Raw genomic sequence first — 19,869 nt, 5'->3', positions numbered from 1 at the left:
TCTTTGTCCAAAGGATTTATGCCTGCCTCTGAGAATTCTCAGCAAACACCTACCCCAGGGCGACTGCCAGAATGTCTCTCTCTTCTCCGGGCTAAGCAGACCCGCTCACACACTCACTCTCAATACAGTAGGCTCCTCACTCAGTCTGGGTCCAAATCCCAGCTGAGACACTTAGTAAGTATATGACCCTGAGAATGTCAATCAGTTACTTTAAGACACAGCTTCTAGTATGGAAAACGGAAGCAATAATAACCACCTAGGTGTGTTGTCATGAAGACCAAGAGAGTTACTAAATCAGTCTCAGCATGATACCTGGTACACAACAAGTACAGAATAAACAGTAGATGCTGTTCCTGTGTTCATGTACCTCTTGATATCTCACCCAAATTCTACCATCCTTCTTTTAACTATAAGCTATATTCGGTCACTGTCTAACACCCTCATCTGCTATAAATAAATAATGAAGGCATCAAATGGATCAGTCTGATGTGATAAATGTGCTTTTATGGTTAACATTCATTTCACGGAACTTAAGCAGAAAAATCTTGGTCTGTTGTTGTTTGAACGTCTTTTGTTGGAAATGGTGTTGGATAGTTTGTTTACATTATCTTGTATGTCTGAAAAATAAGGCATTGGGTTCATTAATTTACAGTCAGTTTAGATGAGCTTTAATACATCTCCCAGGAAAGTTCCGGACCAAGGAATGGTGAGGTGGACAGCATTATAGATTCTGAGGATCGGTGGCTCACTTTATGAAGGACTGATTTCCCCAGTTGAGGTCCACTGGGGTAACAGCACAGTTGGACATGGACTGATCCTAACCAGATAAAGGACAGAGCTTACTCTGAGTTCAAGAATCAAGGGAGAAGGTGACTTTCAGCAGAGAATTAATTGTCCCAGATAAAAAAATCTTCAGCAAAAACACACTTAGCCAAAATGTCACTGTCAGCACCCTTAGGGCTACTCCTGGTCTTGACACCAGAACCCTACACCCAACCCACTAACCAACTCTTGACCTTTCAGCAACTGAAACTTGCTTCTCATGCATTCATTCATTCACTCATTCATTCACTCACTCATTTATTCATTCAAGAAAAGATGTATTAATGCAGGAACTGTTTCAGTACCTGATACGCAGCAATAAATGAGATGAGCAAAGGTCAACTCTTTATAAAACTTATGTTCTCATATATAAATTTCTCCTCTCTGGTCTGCAAGAAAGTTGGCTCTCTTTGGATAGATCTCAACTTATTTAACTGCACATCTCACTAAGCACCACCCAACGTAAACCCTATGTTATCTACTACATTACCTAGAAACCCCCCATGCTACAATCCCCTTCAAGGCAGAGACATTCTTATTCTCTGTGCATTCTTGATCTTTACAACTTCATGAAGTCCTTGTGTCCCTTTAAACGTTAATAATACAGGGATCAGCAAATAACAGAAACAATCTATAAACAACTGGAAACATTTAGTACATTATAAGACATACATAGGACATAACTACACACATTGTATTCTCATTTCATATCCAATTGCAAATGAAAAGTGGCTGCTGAAGACATGAAAATAAACTGCATGTGATGGCAAATATGACTGGCATCTGTATCAGTTTGAAAAGAAAAGTCAATCTGCTTTGAATGCCATTTACAAATTGTTTCAATCATACTTATGTTCTAAGTTATTAGTGCTTAAAAGGTCATAGAAACATGAATTTTAAGCTGGAAAATATCTTAGGAATTATTCAGGGTTGTAATTTGTATCTTGCCACTAATTGACTGAGTGACACCAGGCAACTTGCTTAGCCTCCGTGACCCTCAATACATCGGACTAGATGATTGCTAGGGACCTTTCTAGCATTAAAATTATGTTTCCACTGATCTCCTTGTTGAAAAGAAGGAATATGAAGTTCACAATACGTGACATACCCAAGGTCAAATGACAAATCTGTGGCAAAGCTGGCACTAGGATTGAGAGCCTATGACTTTTTTCATTGCACACATTTAAAAGTCACACAAGGACTAAATGAAAAGCCAGCAGATGGAAACATCCAGGTTACTGCAAGTTTCTTCATTAGGTGGTCAGGTCTTAGAGGCCAGAGGCTGTATCTTACTTTCTTCTCACATAATCTAACACAGTTGTGCATTGCTGAACTAAAGGTATTTCATAAAATAGTTATTAAATTAATTGAAATGTTTATTAAATTAATGAAGTGAAGACACTATGGACTAAATAACTGATTATAAAATATAGCAGTAAACACTATGTTTTGAGTGCCCACCATAAATTAGGTACTGTACCAAGTGCATTTTAAATGTGATTTTTCATCTTCTTCTCACAACAACTGTGCAAAATGGGAATTATTGGCCTCTTTTTGTATATGTAAAAATGAGGCTTGGATATGTTAAATGACCTGCGAAAGTCAGTAAACAGAAAGGCAAGCATTTGAACCCAGTTCTGTAGGATTCCAAAGGATATTCCAATTCTACTCTGGTTCACTAAAGGCTTGAATGAATAAACGAATAGGTGAAAGAGTTAGTGACTAAATGAGTTAGTGTTCTGCAGCTACCTGCCTCATGTGGTTGGGGCCATACTGTCAATGATTTTGTACACAGAATGTAACATGATACCCCACCCATTTGCTGAAATTTAACAAAGCTGTTTCACACTAAGATTCACCCATGATGACATTTTTTAAATTACTTTTACTGAGGTAACTGGTTTGTAACACTATACATTTCATGTGTCCATTGTATTTCTATTTCTGTACACGCTACAACATGCTCACCACCAAAAATTTAGTTTCCACCCATCACCATAGAGTTGATCCCCTTTACCCATGTCACTCTCCCCATTCTTAAGGTCAAGGCCTGATCATTTGGACTGTGTGGTGCTGCATTTGATCGGACCATAGCACGTAGTCCTTGAATGTTCACTTCCTGTCTTCAGAGAGCTGCAGAGTAACGGTAGTTTATTCTGGAAGGGAGCATAATGCCGCCCTCCGGCAACATTTTCAAGCCTTCTCTGAGCCATCACTGAGACTCTTCTTCGCCTCGGTCCTTGATTAGTTTGTTCTCATCCCATCCACTGTTACGATGGCAAATGTTTAATGATTGGCTTTCCAAAGAAAATAAGCCATGATTTGTAACATTTATCAATTTTGTTGGGTATAAATACTCTCATCACAGCCAATTTCCAAGCTACCTGCATGACAGAACTGAACAAAGAGCTGGGATGAGATGGTAACAATCGACTCTCATGAGTTCACAGAAAATAATGAAAGGAGGAAGAAAGGGAGGGAGGGAGGGAGGGAGGGAGAGACGGAGAGAGAAAGGAAGGAAATTTCCCTCCCTAGGTTCCTTGAAAAAATCGAATTCACCAACTTTCAGTTTCTTCCTCTATATCCGCCTATATATAAACTCAGATTTTAACTCCATACAAGCCAGCTCCAGCACACTCTGGAATCAATTCCATAATCGGCCCTGCAGGTGGTACTAATTATTGAAATCCCTGGACAAACACACCTGAGCTGGGCTATGGCACAGAGGCAGGAAAACTTGACCAGGCTCCTTCACACATCACGGCAATTATACATTCTTCAGCAACACTATCTCCCCAATTTCCTTCTCCTTTCTGGTCAGCTGGGAAGAATGATCCTTCTTGCTGACACATCCAATATAGCATTAAGGCATGATGATCCGTACTTGGACTCCATGACTTGGTTCAGCCCTATAGATCCCCCCAACAGAAGGAAGGGCTCATTTAAGGGAAGCTAAGCCACTTTTTTCAGCTCTAAGATCTGAATATGTACAGGGCTTGGGGGTTTAGTTTTTCCATGACCTCACCAAATTCTAATTCTCGGTGGAAGGTTGAGGAGAGACACAACACCCAGATATTCCCTTGGGCAGTTACAGATGTTCGCTAAAACAACTGGATAGATAGAAGGCAAGTTTCCCTTTTTCAGTGGCCGATGTAGCCTTCCTAAAATCCCTGGTGGTTCTCAGAATCTTCAGATCCTCATCTTTCTGTGAGCTCTCTTCACCCCACCTTTCCAACCTTATCTCCTTCCACTCCCCTGGTTCTCTTCCTCTACCTCATGTGCAGCACATTCTCCAGAGGCCAGCCCAGCTATGCTGCTCTCTGGTTCTGGGAATCACTCTAGACTTACTTCCTCTCTTTCTCCATCATCAAGATTCCTCTGCTCAAGCACCTTTTATTCATACTCCCTACTGATTCTACAAGGCTCAGCTAAAAGGTCATCTTTTCCATGATGGATCTCCTGAAATTCCCATCTAGAATACATTTCTCCCTTTTCTCCAGGCATGAGGTACTCTATAAATGCCTGTTCTTGATTTATTCTACATTGTGTCTTTTATAATAGCTGTAGAGGAGCGTATTATTTTTATCCCTGCAAAAATGTGAAATCCATGAAGGCAGGAACATTGTCCAGTTTGTCTGTGATTTCTCATAGCACTTGACACACAAGACTTAATGCATCTGTGGAATTAAGAAAATATTGCTTGAACGTATTTAACAAACTGAAATAAATTTTACATAGTGGGTTTGAGTCAAGCTCCATGAAAATATATTCAGGGAACTTATGTTCCTATTTCTACTCCTTATCTGTAGATCACCCCATCCATTTATGTCTTGTGATTTGTAAGAGCAAGGTGCTCTGCTGAAGGATAAATAAGATACAGCAGTAAGCTGGAAGGAGCTTACATTTTAGCGTTGCAGTTTCCAAATAATAACTCACGTTTTAATCAAATTTCTAGTCAACAGAAAACTCTGGTGATACTGTAGAAGTCATCCATTCTACAGAGAGGAAATGAGAGGTAATTAAGTAAATAGAATTTTGGAAAGTAGATAATTAAAGGATAGAAGAAATTTCAGGTAGAGGGAAGAGCCTGAACTCTAGTCAGAAGGTAAAACTCTGCATAGGGTGTTTGGGGGGTGGGAGGATTGTGAACGTGAGCAGAGAGGAGAATGCAAAGGGGAATGTTCTTGGGAATGTATGTAGCTGAATGGGAGGGTGAGACTCTCTAGCTGGTGTGGCTACTGGACAGCTCTTTGTGACCCAATTTCTCTAGTGCTGGAAATATTTAATCTGAGTTTATATGTAAGTGGGTATGGAGGAAGAAGCTGAAAATTGGTGAATACAAATTTTTCAAGGAGCATGGGAAGGGAAATTTCCTTCCTTCCTCCCTCCTTCCCCCCTCCTTCCCCCTTTCATTTTTTTTTTGTGAATGAATTATATGTCAGTATAATGATAAGTTTTAAAGATACACAGATGAGCAAAACACATGCTTTGAATCCCCCTCTCCAGCCCCTAGCAAAGCTTACAGTCTGGTGGTAGATCCAGACGAGGAAAGAACAATGACCGCCCAGGGGCAAGGACTATAACACAGGGAGGCACGGAGGCTATGAGAGCAGAGAGGAAGACCCCTGAATTTGGTCAGGGCTGGGGGTGGCGAGTCATGAATGCCTCTGAGAGAAAGGATGTTTGGGCTTCATGAAATGGAAATAAAAAGAGCCCCTGGGGCTTCCCTGGTGGCGCGGTGGTTGAGAGTCCGCCTGCCGATGCAGGGGACACGGGTTCGTGCCCCGGTCCGGGAAGATCCCACATGCCGCGGAACGGCTGGGCCCGTGAGCCATGGCCGCTGAGCCTGCGCGTCCGGAGCCTGTGCTCCGCAACGGGAGAGGCCACAACAGTGAGAGGCCGTGTACCGCAAAAAAAAACCAACCAACAAACAAAAAAACCCAAAACAACAACAACAACAACAAAAAGAGCCCCTGGTCTCCAAGTAAAAGGAGGAGAAAGACATTTCAAGGGGGAGGAAAACAGCCCATGAAAGGGACGCAGGCATGAAAAGGCATGGTGCCTTCAGGGAAGTGCGGGTATCAGTGGACCTAGAGCTCACGGTATGTGACAAATAGAGGCAGGAGATAAAGTGATAAAAGTAAGCATGATTTTGTCAAGATAAATAATGAATTAACAAATACAGCGACTGGGCCTCTCGCTGTTTGTTTAGAACATGAGAGGACTATTTGGGAAGAAGAGTTTAGAGCCTTGCTGTACCAAGGGTAGTACCTGGGTCAGAAATATCAGCAAGAGCTGATGGCCTTTTAGGGAAGTAGAATCTCAGGCCTCACTGTAGACCTACTGAGGGCTTGAGAAGCATTGGGTAGGAGCACAGGATCCTAGGTTTGAATCCTGGCTCTGCCACCTGTGTGTGTGACTTTGTTCCTTTTATCTTTCTTCTCTGGGTATCAGTATCATCAGTGATAAAGTTGAGAAGGTCAACCCAGTGGATTCTAGCAACATCTTCAACTCTAAGGGGCTGATTGTGTGCGTGTGTGTGTGTGTGTGTGTGTGTGTGTGTGTGTGTGTTTGGGGTAAGGGAATACTGCTTAGGGTGTCAGTGCCTTAAAGTCTAAATGTTTTAATTAAGAGAAAGAAGATTCAGCTGTCTGGTCCAGTGGTACACTAGAGTTGCATCACATCTTCTGAATAGCTTCCCCAGTAGGCCTATGTAAAGGCTGGAAAAATGTGTCTGAATATAGGCTCCCAACTAAAGGATAAGGAGGGAATGATGGTTAGAAAGCATAGTCCCTGCCTGATTCTGCAGAGACACAGGGGTTAGCCTGGAGAATCCCTCTCCTTACTCCCGAACTGCCTGCCCCATGGAGAAGCAGAAGAGAATTTGGGTAGAGAAAGCAAACTCTTGGCCTGGGCCACTGAGTCCCCTCAGCTCTACAGAGCCTTCCTCACGGCATCAGTACAGTGAGATTTTCAGGCAAGATGGCCAGAATCTTGTCAATGGAGAGGCAGGTGAAATTGCAGAGAAAAATATACCAGTATGAGTCGTGGGGAAGAGCACAGGACGGGGAGAAGGGGAACTGGGGTTCTAATGCCAGCTTCATTTCTAACTTGCTTTGTGATCTCGGTAAGCTTTTCTCCTCTCTAACTCCTATTTCCCTGTTTGTGGACATTAGTAACTATTGGGCAGCAACTGTGAGTAAGATGCTGTCCATTTACTAAGCCATAACTGTAGATCAGATGGTGTCTTTGGGGTTAACAGTATCCGTATGTTGTTGATTCACAAATTTCCATCTCCTGCGAAGACCTCTTCTTTGAATAAGACTTTTGGATTCAAATGCCTATTTCTCATCTCTACCTGATGTTTAGGAGTCATCTTGAACTAATACCACAAATGGCAGTCTCCATCCCCTTCACCTCAGCCCTGACCCGCCTACAGCAGCTTCTGACTCAACAGATGATAAGTCCGTCATGTCACTGTTCAGACTGAACGATTTGGAATCATCTTTGACTCCCCTTTATTTCTCATCTTCCACATCCAATAACAAGTTCTGTCAAGTCTACACTCTAAATATATCCAGAATTTGATCATTCATCACCATCTTCTCCCCTAATCCCTGCGTTCCCAGCCACTACCAGCTCCCGTCTACACTGGAAAAACAGTGCCCTTGAACGCCCTCTAAGTTCATTTGTCACACAGCAGAGTGGTCCTGTTAAAGTGCAGGTCAGATCATGTTGCTCCTTTGCTCAGAATCCTCCAACGACTTCTCATCTCACTCAGAGTAACATCCAAAGTCCTTTTCCTATATAAGGCCTTCCAACCTCCCCCCATCACCACCCCCTTCCCAAGCTTCTTTTCAAGTTTGCATCCTAACTTCTCTCTCTCTCCCCTCCAACCATACTGGTCTTCCTGCTAGTGCTGAATCAATGGGATCTTCCTGTGCTCCCGCTGCAGAGGCTGTCCCTTGCTATTCCCTCTGCCTAGAATGCTTTCCCCGCAGATGTTAGCATGGCTTCCACCGTCTCCATCTTAAAGTGCCGGCTCAAATGTTACCACCTTGGAGAAGCCTTCCCTGACCACTCTTTCTGTAATAACAACTCCACCCCTACTCCCAGCTCAGCATCCCTTATGCTTCGTGCTCTCCCCCCAGCATTTATCATCCCCTGACACAGTATATCCACATTTACCTGTTTGTCTATTGCAGCACTGTCCCACAGAACTTTCTGCAATGATGGTAATGTCCCGAGTCCTCCAAGAGGTAACCACTGGACACATTAGCTATGGAGCACTTGAAATGTGGCTAACGTGGCTGAGGAAATGTTTACTTTTATTTAATTTTAATTAACTTAAATTTAAACAGCCACAGGTGGCTAGTGGCTATCTTCTCAGGCGAATATAATGTCTCTGTAGAATACGAACTTAATTAGGACAGAGATTTTGCCTTTTTTGTTCACTGCTATGTCACCAATGCCTAGAAAAGTGCCCGGCTACTCAATAAATATCTACCAAATGAATGAATAAATGAGAATACTAGGAGATTTCCATACATTATCTCATTTAATCCTAACAACAGGCTTGTGAGTTAGATGCTACTTTCCTTCTCTAGTACTCAGAGAGAGAAAGGATCTTGCTAAGGAATGCCCAGCTAGTTTGTACCCTACAGCCAACATCTCCCCATTTAAGGTGAAAAAGTTCTGGGGATCTAATGTACAGAATGGTGAACAGTTAACCTTATGGTATTACATGTGGAAAACTCCTAAGAGAGTAGATCTTAAATGCTATCACCACATACACAAAAAAAGTAAGGTGATGGAAGTGTTAATGAACCTTATTGTTGTAATCATTTATATGTGTATTAAATCATCACATTGTACACCTTAAACTTATACAATGTTATATGTCAATTATATTTCAATAAAGATGAAAAATAATGATAAAGAATACCCAGCTAGTGAAAGGTATTGATAGATAGGATCTAAGCTCAGGGATGTCTGGTGACATTCAGACACTTTGCTTTGCTGAAACTGGACTAGATGTTCTCTGTGGTCCTTTCTGAGATGCTGTGGTTTTATAAGTATTTGCTTTGTTGTCCGGCAATGGCAGCACATAGTTTAACCCCCAGTGGGATTGATGGACCTTTACATAAGGCCCCTTGTCAATCACTCAGAAGCCATGATTCTTCAGGCAGAAGGAGCGCAGACCCTCTTCCAGCCGACACCCTCCCTCCCTCTATCCCCATCCCTGCTCATGGCTCACCGGTTTCTGGGTCGCAGAGCTGCTCACAGGCATCTGTGGTCCTCTGTCCGCAGAGGTCCCTCACCCATGGGGAGGTGGCGTTGATCTGGTAATACAGGGACAGCTTGGCCGGGTTTAACCAGTCGGAGATGTCCAGGTAGCTCCCTTCACTCACCACAAAGCTGCTCCCTGTGGGGAAACAGAGAGACAGCTACTTTCTCCACGAGTTTAGGGCACAGGTGCCTTGCCACTGATGCCGCAGGACAGGGACAGAGACAGGTGCACACAAGCCATCCGCCCCGCGACCCCAGGTCCTCTGTTCTCGCTTAGCTACGCACATTCACAGAGCATTTACAATGTGCCAGTCATGGTGTCAGCTGCCAGTGGAGACAGACAAGTCAGACATGAGAGGCAGTTCAGCCTAGTGCTTAAGGGTCAGGCCCTTAGGACTGACAGAGACTTGGGTTCAAATCCTGGATCCACCTTTACCGGCCATGGACTTTGGACAAGTCACTCAATGCCTCTGGGCCTTGGCTACATCATCGGTAAATAGGAATAGTAACGGAACCCACCTCATTGTTGTGAAAATGAAATAAATCAATGTAGATAAAGTGCTTAGCCAGTGCCTCATTTGTCCTAGTAAAGAATGATGAAACATTCAAATTTAAAATATAAAAAGAGCTTTTGTTTCTGTCACCCAGGCATCCCCCTTGGAACAGGGGTCACTCACTAATACCCCACAGTGGGGAGGCAGATTATATCCCTCGGAAGCACTGGCTGAGTATAAGGGAAATAGCATGCTGGCCCCCTGGCCTTGGTTGCGTTTTGTTTTGTTTTATTGTATGAGAGATAGAGAAAGAAAGAGAGAGAGAGAGATGGATTCAAAGAAATCTGTAGCACCTTTAAAAGAAAAGCAGCACTTATGCAATGGAAGATGCCTTAATGTTGGGATATAATAAGGAAAGATGGAGTTTGGGGTGAACTGGGTACTAAAGGCTCTATGAAAATGAAGCAGGTGCAACTCAGCTCTAGCCAGCTCTTGTCAAGTGGGTCTAAAGGTAAGTGGTGCAAGGACTTCAGGTTTTCATCAGGAGAGGCTGAAAATTTACATTTTTATTGTAATCAACCAATTTGGAAATGATGGTTTAAATTTGTTCTTGAAAGCTTGTGTAGGCCAAACAAAAGACCCCCCCCCCACACACACACACACATACACACTTACACAGCCATATACGGGTTACATACATATATACACATACATATATTACATATATTCTTTGGGGTCAAGGAGCAGAAGCCCATTCAGGGTGGCTGCATATTGGGTGTAAATGCTGAGTGTATATATGTAGCAATATAGTGAAGGTAGAATTTCACAGAGGGAAATGGGGGAAAAAAGAGTTCAAATAGGACCAGGTTCCTCAAAGCTGGACTTGGAGAGTGGTTCTAGATTTATGGCAGATCTAGAGACCTCAGCAGAAGGAGATCTTAAATTGTTTCAAAATTAGCATGACTTGGCTTCTCTCCCTACATCTGCTTCTCTCTACCTCACTACCAAGCAACAAAATCTTTCCGTGTAGGCAATTTAAATTTTCCAAAGAGGGACTCAATTAATAGACATCCTGTGGGTTTGGCAGCAACCTCTTTGTCAGGTCCCATCAGACCCTGCTGGCTAACCGATGGTCGGGTTCATCTTGCCTCTGGTACCCAGCTGTGGTCCAATGGGCAATGGTCAGAGAGGCAGGGCCACATCAAACCCTACCTGGCTGCCCTGAGGATCTAAGATTCCCTGGAAAGGACATGGGCATAGCAGGCAATGTTATCTTCTCTAAGTCATACACATGTTATGATTTATATCATCGTATAGAATGAGTTCCTAAGTAAAAGCACAGTGGACGATATGGTTTTGGTGAGGATGAAAGAGGACTCTATGTGAAAAGCATTGGGAGTAGATAGCATCTGGCTGGGAGAAAAGGAAATGACCACATTTGAAGTTGGCCTTAAAATTCTTGGCAGCTAAAGCAAAAAAAGAAGAAGTCTGTTGGATTCCATATTTTAAATTTCTGGCAAGGGGAGATATGCAAATCGATCTCCAAAGCCATATTTTCCCCTCTGGAACTAAGCCCGAGCAGAAACATGTCACATGGGTCCTTGTGCAAGGCACTGAACGTCAGTATCAACTACAGATTTTTCTTTTAAAAAGCACAGTCATGCTGTTTAAGTGGATAATTCTTGTATTTATTCTCACTAAAGACTGAGGGATGGATATTGAATTATGTCCCAGGGCTGAGTTTGGCTAATCCCACTACTTTAGGAAAGCTACACAGCACAGGGATAAAGAGAATAGAGTCAGCAAGATATGTATTCAGATCTTCACTCCGCTACCCACCAGCTCTGTAAACTTGGACAAGAAAACAAATCCTCAGTTATATCCTGTGAAAGCTGTGAATACTGATTTCCCCTTCACAGGGTTAAAAAAAGATAAGGATTTAATGAGACAATGCATTTGTCTTAGGTCAGGTTCGCCAGAAATCACTCTTAATGGCAGAGACTGACATGCAGGAGGTTTTTTGGGGTGTTCTCTTGTGAGGGCATGAGCAAAGAGGGGTTGGGCAGGGGGAGAAGGTAGATCACCATGCCGTTGTAGCAAAGCCCTCAGCTGATCCCAGGGGAAGCCCTGGAACTAAGATGGTCCTTCTGAGTTGTTCCAAATCAAGATAAGGGTGTCAGGTCTTCGTATTCCCACAGAGCCAGTCATAGGCCATAAGACATCCCTGGGGAAGGGACATAAACTTGGATGAAGTGGTCCCTTTTAATGGAGGGCATTTCTCCAAGGAAGACTGAGAGAGAGTGGTCAACCGTCAACATTCCAGGTGGCTGGGGGAATGAGTGCCCCTGTTCTAATGAGAGATTTGGAAGCAGCATTACAACATCCACTATAGTACGTGAAGTCCCTGGCACATGGGGGAATCTCAACTTGCTGGAGCTATTTTCATTACTACTTGGATTTCTTATGAGCTTGGAAGCTCTGAATGCAATACTGGTTAACAGATCTTTTCAAACATGAGAAATATGATTCTCATTGGAAGTGACTCACTCGAGAGCAGGTTATCCTCAGCTTCCTTAAAAAGATACTACGCCTAGGTATACTGTTGGTTTAATGACACAAGGAAGTTACCATCCTTTGAACGCACCCTCTGGTCCAGATCCTGGGATGAATGCTCACTTAATCCTTACAAGAGCCTTGCAGCATGGGTATGTCCCTGCTTTTACAGAAGGACAACGTGAAGTTCAGAGAGATGTTGACTTAGCCAAACTTGCACAACTATTAAGTGGCCAAAGGGGAAACTGAACCCAGGTTTCTCAGCATTCAAAGCTGGGACCTGCCCATTATTCCAGACTGTCTTGAGAATGGGAGCTTTGGTTGGGTATCAGGCAGAGGTGACTTCCTTGGTCTTTCTCCTCCTCCTCTGGGAGTCTGTGCATCCCCCTTCAGTGTGTTCCTATAGTGTTGAAGGGCTTTTGCTGTCTCTAATAGGTTGTGATCTCCTGCAGGGAAGGATTCGTTCATTACTCCGTTGCAATCCAGCTCTCAGTAAAAAGGCTTTGCACACATTAGGAGCTTGGTGACTATCTGCTTAATGAAATAATGAAATCAAAATTCCATGCTTGATAAAAGGAGCCTGATTTTAACTCAGGCAAGATGGTTCTGTGGGACGGGAGGCCACCATCTTCTTGGTCTGCTGGATTTCTGAACAAAGTCACTATTCCTCGCCCCAGCAACTCATTTCTTGATTTATTGTCCTGTAGTGCGGTGAGCAGCACGAGCTTGGACTCTTAACAAATTTGGGTGCAGCCAGCCAGGAGCCTTGCTACTTGTGGCCAGCCAGCCCTGGTTGGGGAATTTGGGGGTAAGGCCCTAGCAGCTGCCGGGACAGCTTGTCCTGAGGATCCTTCCCTTCAAAATTCCCCAAAGTGGCACCAGCTTCCCCAGAGCTTGAAAGTTGGAGCAACAAATCGACGTTTGGGAGCCAACAGGGTCCGTACACTAGAAATCAACTCCCAGAGGTGATGTTATTATAAGTGCCAAAGGGAAGGAACTCTTTAATAAGTCTTTTGCATTGTCATCAGAATAAAGGTACAACTGCTTCACAACAGACAGGCCGTGTGGATGAAAGGCTCTTGGTGCTGCAGCCAGGAGTCAGTCAGTGCTGTGCCTCTGAGGTGGGCGAGTGAACTTCAGGACACTGGTCCACAAGAGACCCCCCAGCTCCACGTAATATTAAACGGCAAAAATCTCCCAGAGATCTCCATCTCAACACCAACACCCAGCTTTACTCAATGACCAGCAAGCTCCAGTGCTGGACACCCTATGCCAAACAACTAGCAAGACAGGAACACAACCCCACCCATTAGCAGAAAGGCTGCCTAAAATCATAATAAGGCCACAGACACCCCAAAACACACGACCAGATGTGGACCTGCCCACCAGAAAGACAAGATCCAGCCTCATCCACCTGAACACAGGCACTAGTCCCCTCCACCAGGAAGCCTACACAACCCGCTGAACCAACTTTAGCCACTGGGGACAGACACCGAAAACAATGGGAACTACGAGCCTGCAGCCTGCAAAAAGGAGACCCAAAACACAGTAAGATAAGCAAAATGAGAAGACAGAAAAACACACAGCAGATGAAGGAACAAGATAAAAACCCACCAGACCTAACAAATGAAGAGGAAATAGGCAGTCTACCTGAAAAAGAATTCAGAATAATGATAGTAAAGATGATCCAAAACCTTGAAATTGAATAAAGAAAATGCAAGAAACATTTAACAAGGACCTAGAAGAACTAAAGAGGAAGCAAGCAACAATGAACAACACAATAAATGAATTTAAAAATACTCTAGATGGGATCAATAGCAGAATAACTGAGGCAGAAGAACGGAGAAGTGACCTGGAAGATAATATAGTGGAAATGACTACTGCAGAGCAGAATAAAGAAAAAAAGAATGAAAAGAACTGAGGACAGTCTCAGAGGCCTCTGGGACAACATTAAACACACCAACATTAGAATTATAGGGGTCCCAGAAGAAGAAAAGAAAAAGAAAGGGACTGAGAAAATATTTGAAGAGATTATAGTTGAAAACTTCCCTAATATGGGAAAGGAAATAGTTAATCAAGTCCAGGAAGCACAGGGAGTCCCATACAGGATAAATCCAAGGAGAAACGCACCAAGACACATATTAATCAAACTATCAAAAACTAAATACAAAGAACAAATATTAAAAGCAACAAGGGAAAAACAACAAATAACACAAAAGGGAATCCCCATAAGGCTAAAAGCTGATCTTTCAGCAGAAACTCTGCAAGCCAGAAGGGAGTGGCAGGACATATGTAAAGTGATGAAGGACGAAAACCTACGACCAAGATTACCCAGCAAGGATCTCATTCAGATTTGATGGAGAAATTAAAACCTTTAAAGACAAGCAAAAGCTAAGAGATTTCAGCACCACAAAACCAGCTTTACAACAAACGCTAAAGGAACTTCTCTAGGCAAGAAACACAAGAGAAGGAAAAGACCTACGATAACAAACACAAAACAATTAAGAAAATGGGAATAGGAACATACATATCGATAATTACCTTAAATGTAAATGGATTAAATGCTCCCACCAAAAGACACAGACTGGCTGAATGGATACAAAAACAAGACCTATATACATGCTGTCTACAAGAGACCCACTTCAGACCTGGGGACACATACAGACTGAAAGTGAGGGGATGGAAAAACATATGCCATGCAAATTGAAATCAAAAGAAAGCTGGAGTAGCAATTCTCATATCAGACAAAACAGACTTTAAAATAAAGACTATTACAAGAGAAACAGAAGGACACTACATAATGATCAAGGGATCGATCCAAGAAGAAGATATAACAATTGTAAATATTTATGCACCCAACACAGGAGCACCTCAATACATAAGGCAAATACTAACAGCCATACAAGGGGAAATCGACAGTAACACATTCATAGTAGGGGACTTTAACACCCCACTTTCACCCATGGACAGATCATCCAAAATAAAAATAAATAAGGAAACACAAGCTTTAAATGATACATTAAACAAGAGGGACTTAGTTGATATTTATAGGGCATTCCATCCAAAAACAACAGAATACACATTTTTCTCAAGTGCTCATGGACCATTCTCCAGGATAGATCATATCTTGGGTCACAAATCAAGCCTTGGTAAATTTAAGAAAATTGAAATTGTATCAAGTATCTTTTCCGACCACAACGCTATGAGACTAGATATCAATTATAGGAAAAAATCTGTAAAAAATACAAACACATGGAGGCTAAACAATACACAACTTAATAATGAAGTGATCACTGAGGAAATCAAAGAGGAAATAAAAAAAATGCCTAGAAACAAATGACAATGGAGACAGGACGATCCAAAACCTATGGGATGCAGCAAAAGCAGTTCTAAGAGGGAACTCTATAGCAATACAATCCTACCTTAAGAAACTGGAAATATCTTAAATAAACAACCTAACCTTGCACCTAATGCAATTAGAGAAAGAAGAACAAAAAACCCCCAAAGTCAGAGAAGGAAAGAAATAATAAAGATAAGATTAGAAATAAAAAAGAAATGAAGGAAACAATAGCAAAGATCAAAAAAAAAACTAAAAGCTGGTTCTTTGAGAAGATAAACAAAATTGATAAACCATTAGCCAGACTCATCAAAAAAAAAAGGGAGAAGACTCAAATCAATAGAATTAGAAATGAAAAAGGAGAAGTAACAACTGACACTGCAGAAATACAAAAGACCATGAGAGATTACTACAAGCAACTCTATGCCAATAAAATGGACAACCTGGAAGAAATGGACAAATTCTTAGAAATGCACAACCTGCCAAGACTGAACCAGGAAGAAATAGAAAATATGAACAGACCAATTCCAAGCACTGAAATTGAGACTGTGATTAAAAAATCTTCCAACAAACAAAAGCCCAGGACCAGATGGCTTCACAGGCGAATTCTATCAACATTTAGAGAAGAGCTAACACCTATCCTTCTCAAACTCTTACAAAATATAGCAGAGGGAGGAACACTCCCCCAAACTCATTCTACGAGGCCACCATCACCCTGATACCAAAACCAGAGAAAGATGTCACAAAGAAAGAAAACTACAGGCCAATATCACTGATGAACATAGATGCAAAAATCCTCAACAAAATACTAGCAAACAGAATCCAACAGCACATTAAAAGGATCATACACCATGATCAAGTGGGGTTTATCCCAGGAATGCCAGGATTCTTCAATATAGGAAAATCATTCAACGTGATACAGCATGTTAACAAACTGAAGGAGAAAAACCATATGATCATCTCAATAGATGCAGAGAAAGCTTTCGACAAAATTCAACACCGATTTATGATAAAAACCCTGCAGAAAGTAGGCATAGAGGGAACTTTCCTCAACATAATAAAGGCTATATATGACAAACGCACAGCCAACATCATCCTCAAAGGGAAAAACTGAAAGCATTTCCGCTAAGATCAGGAACAAGACAAGGTTGCCCACTATTTCCACTATTATTCAACATAGTTTTGGAAGTTCTAGCCATAGCAATCAAGGAAGAAAAAGAAATAAAAGGAATCCAAATTGGAAAAGAAGTAAAGCTGTCACTGTTTGCAGATGACATGATACTATACATAGAGAATCCCAAAGATGCTACCAGAAAACTACTAAAGCTAATCAATGAATTTGGTAAAGTAGCAGGATACAGAATTAATGCACAGAAATCTCTGGCATTCCTATACACTAATGATGAAAAATTAGAAAATGAAATTAAGAAAACACTCCCATTTACCACTGCAACAAAAAGAATAAAATATCTAGGAATAAATCTACCTAAGGAGACAAAAGACCTGTATGCAGAAAATTATAAGACACTGATGAAAGAAATTAAAGATGATACAAAGAGATGGAGAGATATACCATGTTCTTCAATTGGAAGAATCAACATTGTGAAAATGACTCTACTACCCAAAGCAATCTACAGATTCAATGCAATCCCTATCAAACTACCACTGGCATTTTTCACAGAACTAAAACAAAAAAATTCACAATATGTATGGAAACACAAAAGACCCTGAATAGCCAACGCAATCTTGAGAAAGAAAAACGGAGCTGGAGAAATCAGGCTCCCTGACTTCAGACTACACTAGAAAGCTACAGTAATCAAGACAGTATGGTACTGGCACAAAAACAGAAATATAGATCAATGGAACAGGATAGAAAGCCCAGAGATAAACCCATGCACGTATGGTCCCCTTATCTTTGATAAAGGAGGCAAGAATATACAGTGGAGAAAAGACAGCCTCTTCGATAAGTGGTGCTGGGAAAACTGGACAGGTACATGTAAAAGTATGAGATTAGAACACTCCCTAACACCATACACAAAAATAAGCTCAAAATGGATTAAAGATGTAAATGTAAGGCCAGAAACTATCAAACTCTTAGAGGAAAACATAGGCAGAACACTCTATGACATAAATCACAGCAAGATCCTTTTTGACCCACCTCCTAGAGAAATGGAAATAAAAACAAAAATAAACAAATGGGACCTAATGAAACTCCAAAGCTTTTGCACAGCAAAGGAAAGCATAAACAAGACCAACGACAACCCTCAGAATGGGAGAAAATATTTGCAAATGAAGCAACTGACAAAGGATTAATCTCCAAAATTTATAAGCAGCTCATGCATCTCAATAACAAAATAACAAACAACCCAATCCAAAACCGGGCAGAAGACCTAAATAGACATTTCTCCAAAGAAGATATACAGATTGCCAACAAACACATGAAAGAATGCTCAACATCATTAATCATTAGAGAAATGCAAATCAAAACTACAATGAGATATCATCTCACACCAGTCCGAATGGCCATCATCAAAAAATCTAGAAACAATAAATGCTGGAGAGGGTGTGGAGAAAAGGGAACTCTTGCACTGCTGGTGGGAATGTAAATTGATACAGCCACTATGGAAAACAGTACGGAGGTTCCTTAAAAAAGTACAAATAAAACTACCATACGACCCAGCAATCCCACTACTGGGCACATACCCTGAGAAAAACATAATTCAAAAAGAGTCATGTACCAAAATGTTCATTGTAGCTCTATTTACAATAGCCAGGTGATGGAAGCAACCTAAGTGTCCATCATCGGATGAATGGATAAAGAAGATGTGGTACATATATACAATGGAATATTACTCAGCCATAAAAAGAAACAAAATTGAGTTATTTGTAGTGAGGTGGATGAACCTAGAGTCTGTCATACAGAGTGAAGTAAGTCAGAACGAGAAAAACAAATACTGTAAGCTAACACATATATATGGAATCTAAGGAAAAAAAAAAGAGAAAATGGTCATGAAGAACCTAGGGGTAAGATGGGAATAAAGACACAGATCTACTAGAGAATGGACTTGAGGATATGGGGAGGGGGAAGGGTAAGCTGTGACAAAGTGAGAGAGTGGCATGGACATATATACACTACCAAATGTAAAATAGATAGCTAGTGGGAAGCAGCCGCATAGCACAGGGAGATCAGCTCGGTGCTTTGTGACCACCTAGAGGGGTGGGATAGGGAGGGTGGGAGGGAGGGAGACGCAAGAGGGAAGAGATATGGGAACATATGTATATGTATAACTGATTCACTTTGTTATAAAGCAGAAACTAACACACCATTGCAAAGCAATTATACTCCAATAAAGATATTAAAAAAAAAATTCCATGCTTGACTAGAGGAAAGTTCAGCTTACTTTATGATGGAATTGTGAAGTAGAAATGCTTCCTCATTGATCCCAAAGTTTAGTGTTTTTCAGCCTGTGGGAGCCAGAACACAAGACTAGCCCTTCAGTGTCTCCCTAGTTCCAAAGTAAAACTTGAAGTTTGCGATCGTGGCTCCTGAGCTCTTGTTCGCCCCATGGGCTTGTGATGTGGATGACTAGAGATGCCAGAGGGACTCAGTATGAAGGGGCAAAGGTGTGTGGCAGGGAGTTGCCACATCAGAGAGTGAAATGAAGTACCTACAAATTCTAATCAAGGCTTAGTCTATGTGCTCATTTAGCCAACAGTTATTAAACTGCTCCTTGAGTAAGAAATAGACATAAAGATTGAAAAACAGACTGACTCCATCAAGAAATTTGTAGAATAACGAGGGAGATCAAACGTATGACACATAGATATAATACATCCTAGAGTGTTGTAAGAACTGCCTGAAAGGGATGGGCATTAAGTGTATATAAGGGGAAGGAAAAAGGGGGATCGGAGAGGAATCATTAGAGTCGGTCTTTAAGCTAGACCTTGAAGAATGCAAAAAAGAACAAGAAACTAGGCAAAAGCTGAGGCGGAATTTGCCCCTTAAGCCTTGGCTTCAGACCTGGCTCATATGCCTCTTAATCTCTCTAATACGTACAAGGTATTCCACTCAACTAACAGCTATATATGTCCTGTTATAGATTCATCCATGCATTCATACATCTGTTCATTTAACAAATAAAGCACCTACTATGTGCCATGCCCTGTTCCTATGCTCTGGATGAGCAAAACATGGTGTCTATCCACTGAAAACTTGTAGTCCAGGAAGGAAGGAAGGAAGGAAGTTCAAAGTGGCAAATCTAAGGCAAAGCATGAGTGTTTTTAATCCCCTTTTCTTACTCTCCCATCTAGACTGTGTATTTCTTGAAGGCAAAGACCGTGCCTTATGTAACTGTGCTATCACCACAGTGCTTA

General features: G+C 41.7%; 1 protein-coding gene across 4 annotated transcripts in view; it reads right to left on the bottom strand.

Moving 5' to 3' along the window:
* ASTN2 (astrotactin 2) overlaps positions 1-19,869 on the bottom strand; it is a gene marked incomplete at both ends in the record, with an annotated part of 917,251 nt that overhangs the window by 487,330 nt on the left and 410,052 nt on the right. For all 4 annotated transcript variants that reach the window (XM_082842116.1, XM_082842118.1, XM_082842117.1 and 1 more), the window contains one exon: positions 9,080-9,247. In XM_082842116.1, coding sequence (XP_082698242.1) covers positions 9,080-9,247 — 168 coding nt within the window. The remainder of the gene's footprint in view (positions 1-9,079; positions 9,248-19,869) is intronic.

This window comes from Leucopleurus acutus, assembly GCF_964270905.1.
Source record: "Leucopleurus acutus genome assembly, chromosome: 7".
In the NCBI taxonomy this organism is placed as follows: domain Eukaryota; kingdom Metazoa; phylum Chordata; class Mammalia; order Artiodactyla; family Delphinidae; genus Leucopleurus; species Leucopleurus acutus.
Note: the sequence above shows the minus strand (reverse complement) of the source record. Positions and strands in the feature narration are given on the sequence as shown.